The sequence below is a fragment of the Zootermopsis nevadensis genome, unplaced genomic scaffold (assembly GCF_977971745.1).
Source record: "Zootermopsis nevadensis isolate Lab colony 2312 unplaced genomic scaffold, Znev_1.0 Znev_ptg000028l, whole genome shotgun sequence".
In the NCBI taxonomy this organism is placed as follows: Eukaryota; Metazoa; Arthropoda; class Insecta; order Blattodea; family Termopsidae; genus Zootermopsis; species Zootermopsis nevadensis.
Window position 1 is genome coordinate 15,845,344 of NW_028259160.1, and position 22,804 is coordinate 15,868,147.

The 22,804-nt window shown below is 38.5% G+C and overlaps 1 protein-coding gene across 1 annotated transcript; it reads right to left on the reverse strand.

Annotated features, from left to right (window-relative positions):
* Positions 1 to 47: 47 nt before the first annotated feature.
* On the reverse strand, positions 48 to 22,750 carry Gyf (GIGYF family protein Gyf). Its single transcript, XM_087357746.1, has 24 exons — positions 22,471 to 22,750; positions 21,844 to 21,888; positions 19,753 to 19,966; positions 18,035 to 18,322; positions 17,196 to 17,388; positions 16,499 to 16,676; positions 16,134 to 16,221; positions 15,759 to 15,903; positions 14,194 to 14,913; positions 13,952 to 14,118; positions 13,416 to 13,576; positions 12,789 to 12,861; positions 11,296 to 11,418; positions 10,594 to 10,851; positions 9,689 to 9,880; positions 8,934 to 8,980; positions 7,680 to 7,953; positions 6,934 to 7,085; positions 6,419 to 6,626; positions 5,809 to 6,012; positions 4,976 to 5,141; positions 4,250 to 4,504; positions 3,482 to 3,708; positions 48 to 3,255 (listed from the first exon to the last, which is right to left on the reverse strand). Exons 2-24 carry the CDS (start codon positions 21,873 to 21,875, stop codon positions 3,130 to 3,132), a joined length of 4,491 nt encoding a protein of 1,496 aa, XP_087213872.1. The 5' UTR covers positions 21,876 to 21,888; positions 22,471 to 22,750; the 3' UTR covers positions 48 to 3,129.
* Positions 22,751 to 22,804: the final 54 nt, after the last annotated feature.

Here is a 22,804-nt window from a genome sequence, read left to right on the forward strand (position 1 = left end):
ACATGGCAGGAAAACTAACTTCTGAGGTGGGAGAAACATCGCTACCATTTAATGTATTTACTTACCAACGTCTTTATTATTTGTTAAATTTTGTATCACCAAAACTCTTCACTTCACATATGAATGAACATTAGTTCAACAGTTTAAGAGTTTTCACTCTACATTATTCAGAACACGTGATAGTCCTACCTGTATGTACAGTATTCATTGTTGATAATTTGAAAGTTCATAATTTAAGAGATACATTTTTGTATTAACAGTAACCCAGCCTGCCAAGAAAAATAAAAAATTATTGCTCACGCATGAAAAAATTATCTTCAGCATTTTTATCTCGGTAACAAAAGCTGAGGGCCTTGAGAAAATTTCTTTGTGAATCAAGTCACTGTAATATAAAAACAGGCATACGTACGTATAAATATGAAAGAATTTAGAAATTATATAACATTAAAATGTCATTCTGCAACGTGAAATATGTTTTTACTTCTTTCTGCAGTTTTCTTGTTAGTAAAATACTTTTTATTCTTGAAAAGCAGTGGATAGTTGGCTTTCACTGTCAAGAGAGGGTAAGAAAACACACAGTTTAACAGAACCATACCCTTAACTTCACAAGATAACATGACCAAACCACATGAAAACTGAAACAGTGCGCGAGATCTTTTGCTGGAGAGAACCAATGAGCCAAAGAATGTTTTTTGACAACTTTTATTTCCTATTTCAGAAATTTATACTAGACCGAAACACAATTCAGAGCCTAAGAACTGGAACATATTGGTAATGTCAAAACTTCAATGCAATGATGATGATAGGAAGAGTAATTCAAATTCATGACATATCAGAGTTTCCAACTTATCAGTAACAACCAAGCACGGTTTGAAAATATTTACAAATATGTAAGAAGGCAATGACAAAAAATAAACAACAAAACTCCTGCCTCAGTTTCATATAGTAATTATCATCATTATTACAATGCTGCAATATTTTACAACTATGTACATAGTACAAAAGTAATGTTTTTATGTTAAATTATTTTCAAATGTACTGTATAACCGCTGTTTCAGCTAAAACCTATAAAAGTCTCTCTTATATTTAAGGCTTCCTATGTTAAATAACATTTCAATAAATGAAACACACCTTGTTCAGCACCTCATTGAATTGGCATCAAAATAGATTGTAGCTGGTAATGAAGAAGAAATAATCATATTCACAATACACCATACAGAAATGCACAGAAGAGCACCACACTTACTATCATCTCCTAGTGCTACCTCAAAGAACTTCCCTTCACTCGTTATCCATTAATCTTGTAGTGTGGACTTTAGCTGCATTTAGGAACACCAACATAATGCAAGATTCATAACGTTCGTGTGCATCAGCACCGACACCTTTGCATTTGAAATAAGATCTTGCAAATGCTTTAAAATATAATATTGTTTCCCTGGATTCGTCTTTTTTTCCGTACTTAAAGCGGTGTCTTATAATCTCTTCCTATTGGTATCGCAACATGGTGAGAAAGGAATAAACCTAACAGCAAGGAAATTTATTTAGGATCAAACTGCTAATATTTCAGGAATGATATAATGGATGATGGTAAAACATGGGGTTTCTTATAATAATTTGTTTTCTGAATATAACCAGTTTTTATGGTACAATTAGAACAGCATTTTATACAAAACAAAAAAAACAAAAAACATTGCTGTCAGCATGTTAACCTTTTCACGGCTGTCTCGGAAGCTCCGATGACTCAGAATCTATAATGAGTCAACACATGTTAGGAATTGATAGTAAAACTATGCATAAAACATAATTGTGGTTGAATATGTACTGGCCTTACTAAAAGGACTGATCCAGTTTAAGTTTATAGAATCATAATAATGTTGATGAATCTGATTGCCTTTCATTGGGAAAGGTTGAAACATTCACTTCAATCATATTGGAGCTTTATGCACTGGATCTGATACACTGTTTTGGGAGTTGGCTCTATTCCCATCTTTAGACAATTGGTTGTCTCTATACTGTCAGTTCTTTAAAACTAATTTTTGTTTTAAAATTAGAGGCACAAGATAGGATCAAACCTTTGGAATAATAAGCTAGTATACTAAGTAGGCTTCCCCACAGGTTCAGTGGTTAGCATATTAACCTAATATTTAAAAGCTCCCTGATTTGATACCAAACATAACCAGTCTTAAAACCAAAAATAATGAAACAAATCTGTCAGTATAAAAACCCATCACTTGAAGATGACAGTACAGCCAATTACCAAAAGCGTAATAAATATATGTCAAACAATGGATAGTAGCCAGCATATATTTTCAAAGAATCATCATATGGAAGCTTAGCTGTGATAAGTAAAGACATGAGACAAGCAGTGGACAGGTTAAGATAGTACTGCATAGTTTAAATGTCACTTCAGCTCTAACTTGTACATAGTTCTACAAATGTACTCAATCGTTTGCCTACATTCCTCTTATTGCCAGTCAGTACATCTTCCCAAATGTGGTCCATCAGTATGACTTTCTGACAAAAGTTGAAGGCCAAAATGTGAAAAGTTAAAAAATTAATGAATATGGATGCCATATTTAGAACTAAGACAGCATTTATTATTTCATGTCCTTAATGGCAATCATGGATCTCAGGACATCCAGTGTCCTGAAGCAATGGCCAGTCTGAGATTACTCGGGAGTCATTCCATAACACTACAGTTTTGTAGTAAGTATGAAAGAATGTAACTAGTGACATTGGTGATATTAAGCCATTCTGAAGTTCCAAAACAGATTGGACAGAAATGTTGAAATGAAAACAATTTTGATTGAAAAGAACAATTTCTTTTTTGACTTCTCTCCTCAGTTTATACAAGAGAAGCAGAATGATTTCCTGAAGTTTTGTTTTAAATCAGAATGTTAGATCACAGGTTTAGGAGAAGACTGAGACAAAAAGTTTCATGCACAAATGTTACCAACTCGACCCTTTCCGACCCGAAAATTATACTCACAGATTCACACAATACAGAGTGTAATGTTGTGTGAATTACAGCTCACCCCCTCTACACATTAGTTGAAAGAACAGCAGACCGCAGTGGCGTGGACTGGCGCTGGTTTCATTACATTACTGTTGGTAAGCCTGTATCATCTCTCACAGTCCCTCTCCATAGTCACGATCGCCCACATTGATTCGATCCTGAGCCGCCGTTACACTGAAGCCCAGTATACGATTATCAACACGAAACATCTTGCTTTTCTTGGCTTTCTTACCTTTACCCTGTGAAAGGAAAAGAAAAGAAAAACAACACAAACCATATAAGCTGCAAAAATAACAGATGACTCTTAGAAACATGCTTTATTTTGAACTATCTCATTCCCTGCAAAGTTGAAAGGTTTCTAACATAGATGTAACATAATGTATATAAGTTTACTTCGTATGGTTTTTTATTAAAAAGAACACACAGATGGAAAAATGCAACAAAATAATTATACACATCTCATACCTTGACTTCCTGGAAGTCAGTGGTGAGAGGATTCACTGCTGGAGCAGGCACACACATATCATCTTCCAGTGGCGCAGCTCTTTGTGCACTTCGCCATTTAGATCGCCTCTCCAAAAATTGCCTTGCAAACTCCTGTACCTCTTTCCCTTCACCAAGATACTGCCGTACATAGTCTTTTACTTCATACGGCGACTCAATGTCACGCAGAAAGCCCACAAATGTGGGTACTAAAACAGCACCAATCAGGTATTTTAAACCTTATGCATTTACAGAATTAAGAAATGAACGCAAAAAGATGAAGTCATTGGGCCAGATATGAAGCAAGACACACTATAGAAAAGTTTGTTAACTTATATATACAGTTATGCAGGAACAGTAAGATTCTTCTGAAAGTATCAAACAAAAATAGTAAATAAATTACCGCTGTAGATATTGAACGCAAGAAGAATGTTTAAAGGAGAGAGGAGAAGAATGGAAGTTTTGTGGTAAGATGATCTTGACAGATGGAAACATGGATGGATACTCATGACTGACGATACACGAACCACATATACACACTGTTCTGTCAGAATCCTCGAGACCAAAATGAGTACCAGTTTCACGTAAATATAGTATTTATATATGATGGTTTCTCAAGATCTGATAAACATATACACTTTGACAAAACTTCATTTCAATTACTGTTTGAATAAATAAATTTCAACGTCCAATGTCTGGGTAACTGAATCCAGTCTCTGCACATGAAACATGCTTTCAAAGGATACTCACTGTCTACAGAAGACTGCAGTCCACTTAGCGCTTTGCTGCACCATTGTGTAAATTCATCGCCACGAGGTACATTCTGTTCAAACAACTTCATGACTAAGGCCTCCTCCTTTTTACTGCGAGTTTTGTTCCCACTGATTTTTCCTGAAAGATTGTTCCCAGTACCAGAAGTGGCTGGGCCGGGTTTTGCTTTCCCACCAACAGACTTCCCTGAAGGCTTAGGTACGGGGGGAGTTACTTCATCCCAGAAGCCTACACCTATGAAAACAAGATCACTGTCACAGGAACTGAAATTACTCATATTTTCAGAATGGTACAAAATGCCATATTTAAAACAGAGAAAGGAAGAAATATACATGAAAAAATGAGAGGAAAATACAAGCTGGAATATAGAAAGAAACTATCAGCTGTCAAATTATAAAACGTAACTGCTTCTCCTTCTAGCATCCTTTCTATTGTATTAGGATTTACATATAAATTAAGTTAGGGAGTCTAAAACTCACAGTTTAAACAAAAAATGCAAGTAATGATTCTAGGAAGAAGGGGAATCATAGCACATAACCTCCTACAGATGTCATTAAAAACTAGTTACTCTACCTCCAAGAATATTGCTTGAATAAATCAACTGCACAATTAAAAATGTTAGTTCTCTATGTTTTTTCCTTTCGTAGCCTGCAAATACATCCACTGGCTGTAAATTACAACACATTAGTACCATAGATAATGTACCTGTTGTGGCAGGAGCTGTACTGCCCCATGCTGTGGTGGTGGTGGTATTGGAAGATGACGAAGCCCAGGAGAGTGACTGGGAGGCTGCACCCCAGATACTTGCTGATGGAGGCAAAACTACCTCTTTCTGTTGTTGTGCACGTTCAGCACGTTCTCTCTCCTGTTGCTGTAATGAACACTAGCTTCCATTAATTTGTGTCTACCTGAACCAGGAAAATTCTATTTTCTACCACAGTACCGATCAATTTGGGGAACAGAAAACGTCACTGGTGTCAAATATGGCATGTGGGAAGCCAGCAGAATGTTGTGCCTGACCAAGAACTTCCTTATGCAGAGAACTGAGTGTGATAGAAATTTTGACTTGATACTCCCCTCACACCAACGTGAATTAAAATCACCCAACATTTACTAAAGGAGATGCTGACCTCTGCTATGACAAATCCTACTGAAACTAAGAGTGACTGATTCCGCAGTCTACAATGTTGACAGACAACAAGATTGTGCACGATATCTTAATTTTGAAAATAAATAAACTGTTTAAACGCTAAGAAGTTCACCCCACAAATGCAATTCTTAGGACTAAAGTACTTTTACTAGCGGCTTTCCCAAATTTCATAAAAAATCTGAGTAACTCACATCTGCACAGAATGACGTTTCTCTCACAAGTGAGAAACACCAGTTCCCTGCTACACTGCAATGTGAACTTGATGTCCCTGTCACATGCAACCGTTTTCCTCGATAAAGTCAGAGCTGATATTCATAAGGGAGGAAAGAGTTTATAAGGCACCACATGAAACCAAAACAAACAGCTGGAAGAAAGTTTCCTTTAATACCTTGACTAACTGTTCTTGTTCCTCTGCCTGAATTTCAGCCAGAGATTTGATTTTGTTAACTGGCACTGGCTTCTGGTACGCCCATGTAAGTTGTAAGGAACTGCTGGCACGATTGTTGTTTCCGTTGCCAGAGGATTCAACTGCCTGAGACTGCAGAAGTAGCTGCGACTGCTGCTGAAGTTGTTGCGTTTCACGCAGTTCTCGCTGCAAGAATGTACATCCATGGTGTAAGATTCCTGTCTCTTCAGGTGATTCCACACTGAAGATAACTAACATCTATGAAGATTAACACATTCACACACAAATATTTTGGTGGCTACCTGCACCCCTCTATGAAAGAGACAGCGGGAAAGAAAGCTAAGGAAGACATCATGAAGGATAAAAAAAATCTGCATATTTCCTTCCCAGAAACAGAGAGGGATGGGTAATATTATACAATTAAATACATGTAAAAACAGACTGTGAAGAAGTAAAATGGCTGGGAACAGAGTAGAGTAACAGGACTCTAAACAAAGACACAAATTTTCTAGTTTTGAATATGAAATTAATTTATGCAAGTGCTCAAGAAAGCCCTCGACAACATGGACTTTGTTAATTAACTAGTTAGTACCTCTTTCTTTTCCCTCTCTTGTCGCTGAATGTCAGCAAGACTGCTGCCAGCTCCAGGTGTCTGCTGACTCCAGGGAGCAGTTTTTGCCCGCTGCTGCTGCTGCTGTTCCTGTAGCCGACGCAGAGCCTCAGTCTGACGGCGCTGTTGTTCCAGCCTCCTCTCCTCTTCATCCTGTTGCAGTTTCTTGCGTGCTACTTCTTCTTCTAATCTGTATCACAAAGGAAAAGGGTCCCTGTGTCTAAGCACCACATCACAAAAACATATGGGGGTAGCATTCCACACCCTGGAAACTTTAACCCTAAGAGAAGGAGCCCTTAATACCCATCTGACAGGAGTTTGGGTGGTACTACAAGCTAATGTGGATGAATAGACACAGAGAAAAGCCTCTTTCTCCAAAACATCAGAAGTGTCTTCCAATAACATGAAGAAAACTCTACAATGTATGTTCATTGTTTGTGATAACATTCAGTAAACTAGTATAAAAAATTTCTATGAACTGCAAATACTAAACCAACCTTCGTTGTTCCTCATCTTCTCGTTTACGTTCCTCCTCAAGTTTCTGTTTCTTTTCCTTTTCTTCCTCCTTGCGTTTTTTCTCTTCTTCTTTTCTTCGCGCTGCTTCTTCCCGCTTCCGTGCAGTTGCCTCCTCTTCTAGTCTTTTTGCTTCCTGAGAAAAGTAAACATACAAATTCCTAATTGTATCGCTCAAATATTAAATATACATTTTAGAAAACTGCAATGTTTTTGTGCAACCAAACAAATTTAACAGAATCTGAAAACTGAAGTTAACAGATAAGAAGATCCCATTTGCAACAACTTTTGTATTTTTAGTTTTGTGAAGTTTTAAGTTTGAAAATGAAGTGACACAGAAAACGAAAAATCAGACACCGATGTGCTCATATTTCTCCACCGGCCTTTTCACGCAGCTTACTCATCGGCCCAATGACGGAGGCAGTAAGCATCTCTGAAAAAATTGTCAATTTCAATGAGACTACTTGGCGTAACATCCCCAGAAGATGGTTATTTTGACAGCATATATTATTTAAGTGCCATTACAAAAATGTAAGCTATCTATGGTCTCCTTTATTGTATACATCACTGCAATTCTGCATTAAAAAAAGAACAGCTTGGTGAAAATTCAGAGCAGTAAGAATAAAGGTAAAGACACGAGTAACTTCCCTGTACTGGCAGTCCCTTAGACCTGTGACACACATTACAGAATTTCCAGCATTAACAGATGAGTGTGGCTGTTCTTACTCACTTCCTGCTGTCTTTTCCTCTCAGCTGCTTCCTCCGCCAATTTGCGTTTCTGTTCTTCCTCTTGCCTCAGTTTCTCCTCTAGACGCTTCTTTTCTTCCAGGCGTTTTCTTTCCTCTTCTTTGCGTCGCAGTTCCTGCTGTTTTCTTTCCTCTTCCAGCTTCTGCATCTTCTCCTCAAGTCTCTGTTTTTCTGCCTCCTTTTTACGCAGTTCCTCTTCCAACTGTTTACGCTTCTTCTCATCTTCTTCCGTCCTACGCTTTGTCTCTTCCTCTTTCCTGCAATTTTAAGACCCTATAACTAATGATATGTTAGTGGGTGTACCTTAAAAAGCTGACAGTTACACAACTGGTCATGAAATTCCCTGTTTTTATAGAACCCAAAGATTTGTTACAATGTTCACAAAAATCCAACACTGGACCTGTTTAATCCAGTTCACATCTCACACTGTAATTCATTTTAAAATTAAACTCCAATTGACACCCAGAAAATCCACAAGAACTTCATGGTTTTCTGATCAAATGTTGTTATGTTCACTTTCAAAACAATCTTCAGGAATTTTAGATAAGCTTGTAATAGGTGAAATGAGAATGCAGTAGCTTGAAAATCAAAGACCTGCCAAACCACACCGAGACAGGATCACAATATGCCATTATACGTTCTATCACATTGTGTATAAAAAACATGACTTATACACAAACAACTCTTAAAACAATGATTGTTTTGATCTACCCAAAAATAATTTACACTGGGGAAGATGAGAAATGCACACACAATTTTCGTTGGAAAGTCCGAAGGACAGAGACAACTTGGAAGATGTAGGCACAGATGAAATTTTATTAGAACAGATCTTAGAGATAAGGAGTAGATACATCTGGCTCAGGACAGGGAAGTAGCATCCTCTTGTGAAGACAGTAATTACCTTAATAGTACTATTTGAAGGTTTTTCATGGCTGTGAGTCTGAAGATGGCAGTCTTCTGGGTTTTAGCGCTGCGTAGTCTCTTAGAAGTTCACCGTTTCAGAGGTCCTTGCTGCCTCCATCACGAGGGTGATGAATGATGGAGACAGCAAGGATTTCTGAAACATTGGTATCTTCTACCAGACTATGCAGCGCTAAAACCCACAAGACAGCCATCTTCTAATTGCCTTCAGGTTCCAAAAATGACAGGACATCTCTTGGCTAGCTGAGTGAATATCAGCTTTTCAAGGACCCTGCTCCATACAGAGTTGTTAGTTAAAATAAATTAAATTTCTTACCTCAGCTCGTCTCTTCTCCTTTCTTCCTCTGCCCGCATTTGTTCTTCCTATAAAAAAACAAACAAAAAAAGTCCAATTTAACCTCACTTTCTTTTTGGTAAAGTAATTAAAACGGTGATAACAATACTGAGATATAAAGGCAATCAAAACATCAGACATGAGATGTAAAGATGGAAATTACTTGTGGGGGCTAGGGTCACTATGAATGCCGACACATAATCACAAATACAAAAAAAAGTATTCATCTTTATTCTCCACTACTCTTAATGTAAGCTTTATTGACGCACAGGACGATTCAAAACTTCATTAGCTTATTCCTGGGATAGTTCCAGTCGGAAACGTCCGGTAAACATGGGTCACATTCTGAACAGTTATGAACTTATTGGTATTTGAAGTTCGAGAATTATTTGTGCACATGATACTAAGCATGTTCTTATACTGAACAGTACACCGATCATACGAAATAAACTACAGACAAATCACACATTACTCACTCAAAACATGCTGTAAAATGTTACGTCCAAAAATTTGCATGTGGCTCGGCCTGCCTGTCTCAAATTACACTACATTGATCACTACCATACAAATCTCCAATTACTGACGACAATTTGAGTAAAGATTGAGGGTACGAGAAATGTATCCATACTTCTTAATATAATACACACCTTGATTTCCAAAGCAAAAATTAAGGGGTTAAAAAAAAGGTTTGTTTAATATCCACGTCAACATGATACAGATTACAAGGCTTTATTTACAAGAATTTGTTGTTCAGTCTTAACATCCTTTCCATGAAGATCCCACATGGAGGAAGGGGGAAGTTGACCAGGAGGCGCAGCAGGCATTTGACCCAACCAGTGATGCGCTGTAAACATGGCTGCTGCGGCAGCAGCAGCGGCGGCAGACGGCACAGGACCAGGTGACATATTACCTCCCCACACGGACTCCAACTGTTGGAAAAATCACCCTCCTCTGCTTTAATTTCATTGTCCTTTCTGTGTCCAGTACAGCATGAAGCAAAACTGAATCTGATTACTGAAATTTATTATGAGCCTCCAGTACCAAATTTCATTAAAACCCATTCGACTGGAGCAAACTAGCTACACATGTAAATTCAAAAACACTGCAGGCCAGACCAATACATTATGTCTCAATTTAAAGTTTTCACTGCGATTTTTGTAATATGATCGCCTTTGGGTCCTCCACTGAGTCGGATGAGATGAAGAAACTGCTGATGTTTCGAGAACTACGCTGTTCTCATCCTCAGGTCACTGATGCGGCTGTAGAAGCAGGCCACGAGCACAGTCGTGGCCTGCTTCTACAGCCACACCAGCGCCCTTCAAATGTTAGCCATTTCTTCACCGGCTCAACTGACGCGGCGGAAAACCTGAAAGTCATCATATTTCTACCAGACTTCATGGTGCAGTATCACAGAAGACAGTCATCTTCATACTTGCCGCCACGAGAACCTGAACTCTCATCCTCAATCTGCGTTCTCCCATGAATATCAGATTTGGGCAGGCCCCAGAACCAAACTTTATATTGTGGCAAATATAAATATCCTTTTCCACGCCATAAAATGAACCCAGATGTCCAGCCTACATCTCAGTCCGCGAAGTTACACGTTGTTATAAAACATGAAAGGAGGTTGGTTAAAACACACCTGAGGTTTGGCAGTTTTGGCTCCTAGTTGTTGTATCAGCATTTGAATAGGATTGGAGTCACTGTCTGGCTTACTTGCAGCAGTATCAGGCACTGACAGAGCTTTAGGGTGAAGAAGGTTCTGGTGTCCTGCGCCGACAGATGGCTGCTGCAGACCGCCCATCTGCTGTATCAACTGCTGTAATGGCTCAAGCACTGGGGTCTGAGTTTGTGCAGGAGAGTGCTGGGTGTCAGGAACAGAAGTTGCTGGCACTTTAGGCTGAAACACAGTATCAGATATGGGCAAAAGGGTAAAATTGTCTCTACGCTAGTTTATACATTCACTGTCGCTTTGGCAACTACTCATTTTGTTTGTATGCAAGATATATGAAAGCACATAACCTTGCGAAAACCAAGTCACCCATCATCACTGAATTGCAGCTTCCTTGATTCAAAAATAGGTCGAAGCAGTCACAACTTAGTTTACGGTACTATCTTAACACATGCCAGGAGAGACTAAGGAAAACTGCAAAATGCCAGTCAGGAGAGCCAATCTTTAGGCTGAGATTTGGATACAGGACCTCCTGAATATGAAGCAGAACATTCAGTGTATACAAACAAAGACAACGATGAATATCTGAAATGTGCACAGCATTCACTTATTCTTAATGTAACAAATGTTTCTGCAGCTACTAGTGATATGTGATGAAACACGAGAACTTACCTCATGCAGCTGACTCAGCAGGTGTGTAAACGAGTTTTTGTGCGTATGTGCTGCCATCTGTTGCATGAATGGGTCCAACGGCTGCTGTGTTACTGGCTGGCTAAGCATATGCTGCATAATTAGCTGTAAGTAAGGTACAATATTAATACAGTGTGTTTAAAAGTAGCTTTACAACTTCACAGGAGAATATAAATTTATTTAAAAGATGTTTGCAATATTTTTAAATGCACAAATTTAGTCAAACACATCAAGTTTCATGCACATAAAGTGTAGTACCGAAAACCGCCACCGCGAGGGCTCCCGGACCATTACCGGCATTGTGTATCTGGACATGCTCCAACAGTTCCTCATTCCTCAACTTGATGAAGATGACCAGGAAGGTCGCATTCACTTCCAGCAAGACGGTGCACCTCATTACCTCGGAGAAGTGCGCAAATACCTCAACAACCGTTTCCCAGTTCGGTGGATCGGTCGGGCCGCACCAATAGCACGGCCACCTCATTCCCCGGATCTAACACTTTTAGATTTTTTCTTGTGGGGATTTGTTAAAGATCGAGTGTATGTGCCACCATTACCTGCAAATGTGGCCGAACTCCGAACTCGAATTACCACCGCAGTTGCTGAAGTGACACCGGAGATGCTACACCACGTGTGGCAAGATAATGACTACAGATGGGAAATCTGCCGCATAACAAATGGAAGTCACATTGAACCATAAAAATCCGATGGACATAAAACTTGAAGTGTTTGACTACATTTCTATGTTCTGAAATTATATGTTTCTCTTATCAGTTCACCAATATCTCGCCCTCAAGTTGTAAAGCTACTTTTGAAACACGCTGTATAATATACCTCTGGGTTCAATAAGAGGCAAAGAGTTTATCGACTAGACGAGTATACCTTCACCTACACAAATAGGACATTCCTCCATGGAGTCAATATATGGTAACCCCACACACACCCAAATCCAAACCCACCAGGAAATGTCAAGAGTTAATCGTGTAACTGGCTATAAACATTTTGCCTACTCTTGGTTATAATGAGGTTGTTTCTGTCTTTAACCTGGTTCCTGCTGGTCAACATTCTTATAAGATTAACAAAACCATGCCATGAGATATGTATAGAAGGCTATAATCACATACTTCACTGTATCATTAACTTTGATTTCCAGATATGTTTGGTGTGCTAATTACCAATGAACTGAATCATCTTCTTCTTTTTCCGGTTTAACAATGTTTGTACATTTTCCGGTACCCTTTGTGGGTCCCCAACCTTTTTCAGTTGGCTTGATCTATGGACATTCGGTAGGACTCCTTGGACGAGGGATCGGCCCGTCGCAAGGCCAACTGGACAACACAACATAGAACAACATCCATGGCTTGAGTGGGATTCGAACCCACGTCCCTGCGACCAAGCGTCACAAGACCCATGCCTCAGACCGCGCGGCCACTGCAGACCCCATGAACTGAATCTTGAAAGTTTGAAAATATTACCTGCTGTTGCTCAAGAGGAGTAAGTGTGTTCCAGTGTTCAGTCTGTGACAGTTTCCCTGCTACAGCCTGCTGCCTGCAAAACAAGAATTCACATTCTTTTCTAATGCATATAACAGCTCAGGGGTAAGAGGTACAATGTAATTCAGACTAAGGTAAGTGAAATGTACATTTCATCCATGTTTGAAATTTTAATAGATTTAGAAAACCAAAGAGAATTTTATTAATGAATTTTTAAAATTTTCTATGATACGTGTAAGAGCGAGCAAGGTAGCTCAGTCAGTACAGTGGCTGACTACGGCCTGGACGGCTGGGGTTCGATCCCTGGCAGGGACAGAGGACTTTTCCTCTAGCCTCTGCATCTAGACCAGCACTCCAGCCCACCCAATCTCTTGTCCGACAGGTATCAGGGTTCTTTCCCGGGAGTAAAGCGCTGCCAGGGCATGATGCTGACCACTCTCACCCCTATCTAGTGCCAAGGTTAAGAATGAGTAGGAGCTATACCACCTCTCCCCCCAAACACCTACATGGCATGTAGTGGAACAAATTTACTTTTTGCAAAAAAATGTTATGTGTAAGAGCAGATGCAGAAATTTGTTGTGTCCTACTATTATTACAGACTTTCAATACCTGAGAAGAAATTGCCTTTGAAACAACTGATAATGGTAATGTTGCATGAGTAGACTTTCTTGCTCCAACCCAGTTGGTATTGTAGGTGTAGTTGTAGTCATACCCTGCGTCACAGCGGACTGTACTGTGCTGGGGACAGTGGACGACACAGTGTCTCCTCCCTGCAACAGACATTGCATATCATGTTTCAGTGCAATCGGTTAGAATGATACATGATTATCTGTACTTCTTTACGCTTTCATAGAATTTAAATTTTTAAATAATTAGCCAAAAACTGAATGGCTATACTACTAGTGACAGGACATCTAACTAAGTAAATGGTAATAGGTGTAAGAGGAATGAAGATGTCTGCTGTCGATCATTGATATGGCTCGTTGCAAAATATTCTAAACGCTGCAGAGCACAACAGATTCAATTGGAAGCAATATCAAAATACTGCAAACACACAGCTGTCCCTGACTGTGCCACAAACTTGACTCACCTGCTGTTATTATTCCATATTAAAGCATAAGAATAAAATAAAACTTTAAACTTACTTGAAGTGGAGGAAAAGCAGGGCCTGGCATGAAAGGAATGCGACCCCACATTTTAATGAGGTCACCGAGTTGTGAATATCGCTCGTCACAACTACGCTTGACCAGCAGACTTACAGTAAAATAGCCAGCACGAAACCACTCCGCCATCTCACTTGACAGAAATGGACCTACAAATATACAAACTTTTAGTACTCTGAATTAAAATCTCAAAACACGAATGTCTCACACAGGATGAAACCCACCTTGAACCTCCCCTTGAGGGTCCATGTAGTACCATTTTTCAGCAGAAGATGTCTGTTGCAAGGATGTTATTAACTTCTCCTGGGCTTCTTCGTCATCCATCAACTTTGCTACTAGGTCATCTGCAACCTCCTGCATGTGTTCCATGTCATCTTCTGACTTTTGGCGTCCAACGGCCAAAGTCTGAGGTCGAACAAGTAACGACCCATCGGTTTTGGCGGTGCTACCTGAAACTCTGTCATGAACACTGCCATTCATATCAGCACTGGTCACTATAGGTCCGACATTGGCCTTGCTTTCAGTACTGTTACCCACAACTTTCTTAACACACGCTGCAGAACTTCCAGCGAAAACTGGATTTGTTTTACTGTCAGGTTTGCCTGACTCCGAAGCATCACTTGACTGATGTTGCGATACACTTGCTGGATCACTATTGACACTTGTTTTTCTGATGGATGTCGAACTGTTTGACAAATTGTCAGCAGATGATACTGAAGGCTGTGATGTGGGAGGCAAAGATGTCTTCTTAACGCTACTTGATCTTGTATTGGTGTCTGATGTTAATGATTTTGGAGATACTTCTGATGCATGGGAAGAATTAGATGATGTATGAACACTATTGACAATTCCGTCTGTTGGTCTCTGCTGTATTTCTACGGCAGCTTGATCAGTATCAAGGCTTTTCCCTGTCTCAACTATGTCACGAGTACTAGTGCTATTACCTGGGGAAAGAGGCACATCTCAGGTCAATAAGAAGTGGAACGCAAGAACAAAATTATGAACAATGCTAACAAATGAGACTTGACATTTTCACTGCACTCCACATTCATTGTACAATATTCTGGGTACATCATGTGAAAATAGAACATTCTGTCCCCTTCTGCATGGTACTAGTGCAGTTTGGCCCTGAAGAAAAACACGGCAAGCTTCTCTAAAATGTAAGCAATTCTTACCATTTTGACACAGTGAAATACCCAGAAGCCACTACAATGAATGCTTACGTAACACTGTCCTTTACTCCTCATAATACATTAGGACAAACCATGTAAGGTAAAAAACAATGCACACAAATGAGAAGAATTTTAAATGAAAGTAACAAATATTTCTGACCAAATAGAAACAGCTGGTGTCAGTATGACACAAAAATAGAAGGTAGACAATTTTAAAAACAGTATTAAATTCATATAACAAGGTAATCAGAAATAAAACTGACATGAAACCATGAAATTAGTCACTTACTACGAGACTGCCTTATGAATAAACAGAATGAGCTACAATTAGGTCCCAATTTAAATAAATCATAACTGTGAATATAACTTGTTGTAGCCATACTGATCACTTACATAAAAATGTAAACTGAAAACACAAAATTAAAGTCTGTTTCAATACGTGTTTTGTATATCTGCATCTCTGTTCATTTCAGAGTTATGATTTCTTTAAATCATGACCTAACTGCGACACCCGTACATTTGGGGGGGGGGCGGCAATCTCTGAACTACATCAGTGTGAAAGGAAAGAGCAGTGACAGAATGCTTAACCTAATGAGAATTCTAAATGAAAACTTTACCCATCGACCCCAGCATTCGTCTGCTACTTCCGGTGGTTCCGGCCTGAACCAGTTTGGCCCCAGAGCTGTCAGACAGCGGCTTAGACCGAGACTCCTTCGAGTGGCTGCCACCACCATTCCCACCCCCTGCACTCGTAACTCCATCCTGACATCATTCAAGAACCAACTTACATATCAGTTCAAATAAAACATCTAAAATTTTTTTATCCGTTAACAATTTTTTCAAACAACACTTTAATATGAATATCGTTAATTTTTTTCACATCTACAGCACTTCACCTTGCATCCTTGCTTTCTCTCAATATGCTTTTGTCTGTTCCTGCTGAAATATTTCATCATTCATTGATTTTTTACATATCTAAAGAACATACTAACCTCCTCCTCATCAGAATAACCTCCACCTCCATGAAAAGCTCCAGAAGCATCAAAACTACCTCCACTTTCACTTGGATTTTCATTAACCCTGTAAAAATGCATAAAAATTCAAAATAAACTGAATTAGATACAGCAATAACAAATCTAAAAAAAAAAAAAAAGTGAACTGTAAGTAATGACCGAGTACTGCAGGATGGTAATACTATGTCATCAGTGATTCAACGATTTCTTCTTTTGCTTTATAGAAGAATTAATTCATGTTCATTCTACATTTATACACCATCTAAAAAAAAAAAACTTACAGAGAAAAGAAAAGAAAACCTCCGAAGAAACAAAACTGCTGCTGACTAGTTGCAGGTACTCACCACTCTGGTAAATTATCATCATCCCAAGGCCGTCTGTGTGGATGATGGGGAGGTGCAGAGGCACTGGGTTCATCCCAGCTTCTCCCTCTGTCCCAACCCTGTACTCTGCCAGTCACATTTCTCTCCCTTTCCATCTCATTTATGTCTTTGTCTCCCTCCCGCCAGCTGCTACTTCGAACTGCATAACGAGAATAAACATGATTATGGCAAAAATTATTTACTGGCATTTCTAACTGACACTTTCTTAATCCGCGCTTCTCATTCTATGTTATTACCTCAGTTAGAGAGTCTACTAAAGTCTGCCACGTCCCAAATTAACCATTTACCTCCTGGACCAACCAAGGATATATTGTAATGAGATGATAATGTCAATTGGTAACCTGAGGGTAGGAAAATGAATTTTGCCACTTCACTGAGGACATACTTAGGAAGCCAACAGTATAGAATATTTTATTCAGTGAGCTATGATTGCTTTAATCATGCTTTCACTTATGGCATAACGACACTGAATTCAATTTCTGATCCTGTGTCTTAGTTTCCATAAAGCAAACTTCCAAATAGACTCAAACAGTGACAACTGAGATGTGTGACTAACATCATACCTTCACTTGTTATTTATTCCCAGAGATTTGGTGTTACAGCTGATATAGTACAGATGACTAGTCAGCAGTTTTCTGTATCGCAACTTAAAACCTACCCCACTTATCAGAGCGGCTATTTGTAGCAGTTCTCCAACCATCCTCATCTTCCCCTCCTCCTCGGTGACGTCTCCAGTTATCATTCATGAAACCACGACCAGCAACGAATTCTTTACGTGGTGAAGTGGAGCCATTCCAGTCACCAGTATCTACCCCATTTCTTTCACTCCAACCTCGATCAGTCAATGATCCCTGAATGAATGATCAAATAAAAGCTAATGCATAGAATTCCACAAATACGTTTTTCTCATCAGTTGTATATATACAAAATAATGTCATATGTTTTGTAATATCTAACTTGTGTGGTAAGAAAATTAAACAATCATCATGCTGATTTCCATATACAATCTTTCACCGCTGCTGAAAAGCGAACAATATGGTTTAAAAACAAAATGTGTAAACCCACATACTTTCTAACTTGCTCACCTGATTGTAACAACCATGAAACTACTAATATGTAATTTTCTCTTTCTTCGTATTACCTGCTTTCTTTCAGCTAAAATTTACCAATTTAAAAACAAAACTACGTACAAGTTCAAGGCCCTTAGTAATAATTTGCGACATGCCAGATTTCTGTGCTGAGGGTTTCTGGCCTCATTCCCAAGTCCAAAACTGGAGGACCACCCCTAGTTGACTACCGGTGACTGCTTACTAAACTTTTTCACAACTATTCTCCATACCTGGAGGTCAGCTACTCCATCCATATCCTGAGGATGTACAATGCTATGGTATGGTAACAATAAATAATGAACATAAAAAAGTAACATAACTTGCAATTAATATTCTCATTACAGGCACTACCTCAAGTGATAATTTATTTCATTAAGTTAATACACACCTGTGATCTATCAAATGGCCGTATGTTACGTGGAAAGCTGGTTGCTGAGGAAATGGGACCCTCGACCCGATCTCGGTCCAGCCCTCCACGAAGTCCTCCCCTCGACTCAAGCCCATCCCCTGGCTCCTCATAGCTGAGACCTCTAGAATAATGATAGCCTGCTCGTCCGCGTCCTCTTCCACGATCGACGCTCCCTCCACGTCCACGAGGTCCTCCAGAGATTCCTGATGGAGTTTTACCGGTCAACCGCAATACTGCATCACTATTAATACCGCGATTCCACATCCGCTACAGAAAGAGAACACAAAAATTTGGATTGATGTATTCCACTCCTTACCGAAGTTGTAAAAAAGTAAAACTGTCTGTGATATACCACGGAGACATCTGAGGGGAGAGGAAGTATAGCTCCTACTCATTCTTGACCTTGGAACTAGATGAAGGTCAGTGGTCAGCATCACACCCTTGTTGCGCTTCACCCCTAGAGAAAGGACCCCCAGTACTCTCTCTATAGGAAGCTAGGCAAGCCCCAGAGCTGGTCTGGATGCAGGGGCTAGAAGAAAAATACTTTGCCCCTGCCAGGGATTGAACCATGGTCAGCTAGTCCACACTGAGACAGTATACTGACTGAGCTACCCCAGCTCACTATAAAGTTAATTCTGACATAAATAAAATATAAGGCACGTAGCCTTTAAAGAGTATGAAATTCTTGTATCTATCATACAAACACACTTTAAATTCAAAATCAAATGTCCAACATTATCTTTTTTTAATAATATTATCTTGTAGGATTTACAGCTTTACTAACCAAACAAAAAGAATCACAATCAATATTCACAGGTTAAGATATACATTTAGTACTGTAATCTCAAGAATTCCTGTTTACGTATGTACATGAAATCAACGCGAATTCACCACAAAAATTGCGAGTATGGAGTTTTCAACATTGGAGAAATAAAAAGATAATTTTACTTCAGTACTGTTATACAGAATGTCAATCCAGATATAAATATGAAGGATGATGCCAGACGACCCATCTCAGTGCAGTTTCTAAGTATAACATCACAACTGAGATGACTTCCTCACAACAACAAAACATTTAAAAAACAGTGACAAATATAGATTCTTTTTGGACTTAGTTCCAATCTGACGGCTTTATTTCCCCAAAGCCATTAATTTCTGGAAGAAAGACTTGCTCTAAATATGGGCAACCTGAAAAGTTCAGCATAGTCACAACTAACAAAGAAAGAACGATGACTTCTTTCCTTTCTGCTGTAACATGCGATGAGCACGAACACATCATCAATCAATGCAGCCTCATGTGACCAAGACAGATAGGAATTTAAAATGTCAGGGAGTCTGATTACAAAATAAACATAAAAAATTAAGAAAAGTATGGATCTTAATAAGGACATTAATACAATAACATGCATAAGCATCAAACAGCTATTAGAAAAGAATAACAACATGGTGGATGCCTGGAACTAAGTCATATTTTCACTGTAATTCAATAATAACAGTGGTGTCCATTACACAGTCATAACAATCACTACTTTTTTGCAAAAACAATATGCTTCCTTCTTTAGGGTGTGTACCAATAACAACTTGTGACTGTTATATTTGTAAATGAACCCTCAAATAGGCATCACCCTTTTCCCTTTCAAGACTGATCCAGCAAAGTGTCAACATATAGGTAATTTGTACAATGAAAGTGAAATTACTGTTTCGTCCTCTGTCATCTGTTGCAACGCCAACGGTTCTTGAGTTTTCTCCACATAAAGTGACGAGATGCTGGTAAGAGGATCCGGTGCCTTCACCATGTGGTCAAATAGTGCCAGCATTTCCTCCCGTCCATACCTGTGGTCAGCTAGCTGGTATCGTGGTGCCGACGATATAGCGGGCTGTGTACAAGCATCCTGAGAGAGGTTGCGCAACCTACCACACAAAAGACGCTTCTATTAACAATATAAACCAGACAGAAACACGGTAAAGTTCGAACAAACGGGCAAAAAAGCTACACCACGACTCAAAAAAATATTAAGCACAACATTGCCATGGCATATCATTAAGTACTACTGTTCCAAAATACTGTTACATTGATGTCTGAAAATTTTCAAAATTCACAGCCTGCTTAAGAAGGCTTTACATATGTTAGTTCACATCATATCATGGAGACAGAAAACTATATATTCCTTTTATTTCCCTTCAGCCAATAATAACAGATTACTTTAACACTGTCGTCAAAATAGTCCGAGGTCAATTACCTTTTTGTGGGCATGGTGTCTGACACCTGCCTGGCTGGGTGACCACACAATCACAGATAAAAGCTATCTCTTTCTGCACGAGAACAAATTCAGAAAGCTTATTACTGCTTATTATTATTTTAATTTCATGGGTTGAAGAACATCAGTGACAAGCCTGTCTACTACCTATTTTTCAATATCTCAGAACATCAATAAAATCATCTTGGGCAAACAGCCGTTTCAACCAGTTGATGTGGCTGATTGCCTGAGAAGATTTTATTGAATTACATCACCGTGAAAGCTTCAAATCATGTATCTCAGAACATGTTTAATATTTCGTTTGGAAATTAGCCAAGGAAGCCCACAGGTTGCTCCCCACTGATTCAGACAAAACATTTATACTGGATCTACCCTGACGATCCACTCACAACCATTCCTGTTAATATTTCTACATGCCTAGCAGCAAAATTCTAAGGATTTCAAAACACATGATGAATGTTGTGTTGAATTCTTTTTCATCAATTATCATTCTCATATTTTTGGGGTGGTCTGACAGAACGGAACATTTTATAAATATTAATCTTTCCATACTTTTAGGAATTTATTTTGGTATAAAAGTCTTGAATTTTTTACTTACATTCAGTTTCAATTATATAAAAGTAAAATTTACTCTTCAATGCAAGTGTCCATATATTGAATATCAGGTTTATGCTGCTTCTACCACAAATTCAAATAAAAGAATGATAAATGGATGAAGTGGAAATCATACAGAAAGGTGCAGTCATCAGCCTCAGGTTCCATGACTGGGATATGTAACAACCAGGAAGACTGAAAGTCAAGTTTCATGTCTTCTCAAATGACCTATACGACAATTCACTGGGCTTCAAAGTCAATGGATGTTACAGCAGCAAACTAAAGCAGCTCTAGAAGGTATGTGTTTGATTACACTTCTTAAAACAAAGAAAAATACTGCTACTGGTACTGTATCTTCTCTTTTCATTGTATGCAACATCCACACAGTGCCTTCAATTAAGCATTTGGCAATTCTTCCTCTTCTAGCATCATTTAAATTTAATACATATCAGTTGATGAAAATTATGATTATGACTATACCAAGTGCTGAAAATGACCACACCTTGAATGATGCAAGTGTTTACTTTCTTCTGCATAAATAATGAAAGACAGCCAAGATATGTTTTAATTTATTTATTTATGGTTTATTTCATGATGTTGTCAGCATCTTAGACAGAAAAGCATCAATAAGTAACTTTTTAGATGCAGCACCCTGAGATATATGATTCATTTAACGGAAAAAAGTCTGAACATAAGTGCTACGTTTTACATTAAACTAACACTACAAACAACATAAACTTCAATTAACAATGTCTCAGAAGATGATAACATGATTACATTTCTTTCCTTAGACAATAATTCCTCTGATAGAAATTATAAAATTTAAAATGCTCAACTTCTTGACTTGATCAGACAATATTAAAATCATGAGAAACTTCCAAACATTTGTGTAAAATTATAACTCACTAAAACAAAAACATAGGTCAAACTGCTTACCACTCTGGACCAAACTTCATGGAGTCAGTCATCTTCAAAATCTGCCTGAAAACGAAATTTATATATAAAATTAGGCTCCTTTAACCTATTAAAATTTAGGGCATGAGTTAAATATAGTCCATACTACAAATGGCCAGGTTATTAAATGTAATTAATATAACCCCCTTATGACAAACACAAAGAAAACACGAAACATATGGTGCCCTACTCTTCATGAACCTGTAATCAAGCATGGTACAGATGGAGGTCCCCCAAAATAACACCAAGCTTAAAAAATGTAATACAGGTAACGATATGGAAGATTTCATATATATCATACATATAACTGGGGAAGGAGCTGAAAACAAATCATAAAAAACGCAAATGCGATCGCATGCATTCATTGTCTCTGGAACGAAAATATTTTATAAACATCAAATACCAATCAAATACACGATAATTTGTCATTTGGTCGAGGCCACATAGTGAACGAAGCCGAGGTGGCAATCCCACAATACTTCAACGAACTCCCTTGTCTTGTGGTGACAAGTAACGACATTATATTTACATAAATATATCTTGTGATCCGAATATATTTAGAGGGAACGAAACATATGTTCGGAGAATATATATTATAATTAAAAATACCTTTCTTTCTTCGGATCACTTGGCGAACGAATACCACACACCAATATGGCCGAAGGATTGATACATACGCATGCGCCGACTTCACGTCATATATCAAATTTCACCAATCAGAAAAAATAATATTAGTAAATTCGAAGTACTGTTTACAAAATCAGCTGTCCTGTATCAAAATGTCATTACTTTGAAGTTTTCTTAGCCCAATTGTTGATCGTTTTATGAACAGACTGTGATACAAACATCTTTTCAAGATCTGAATTAGCAATAGTCCTTTCCCAGCAGTGTTATGAAGATTCTAAGGTGCAATACTCTTCAAAGGACTTCTGTTGCATTCATT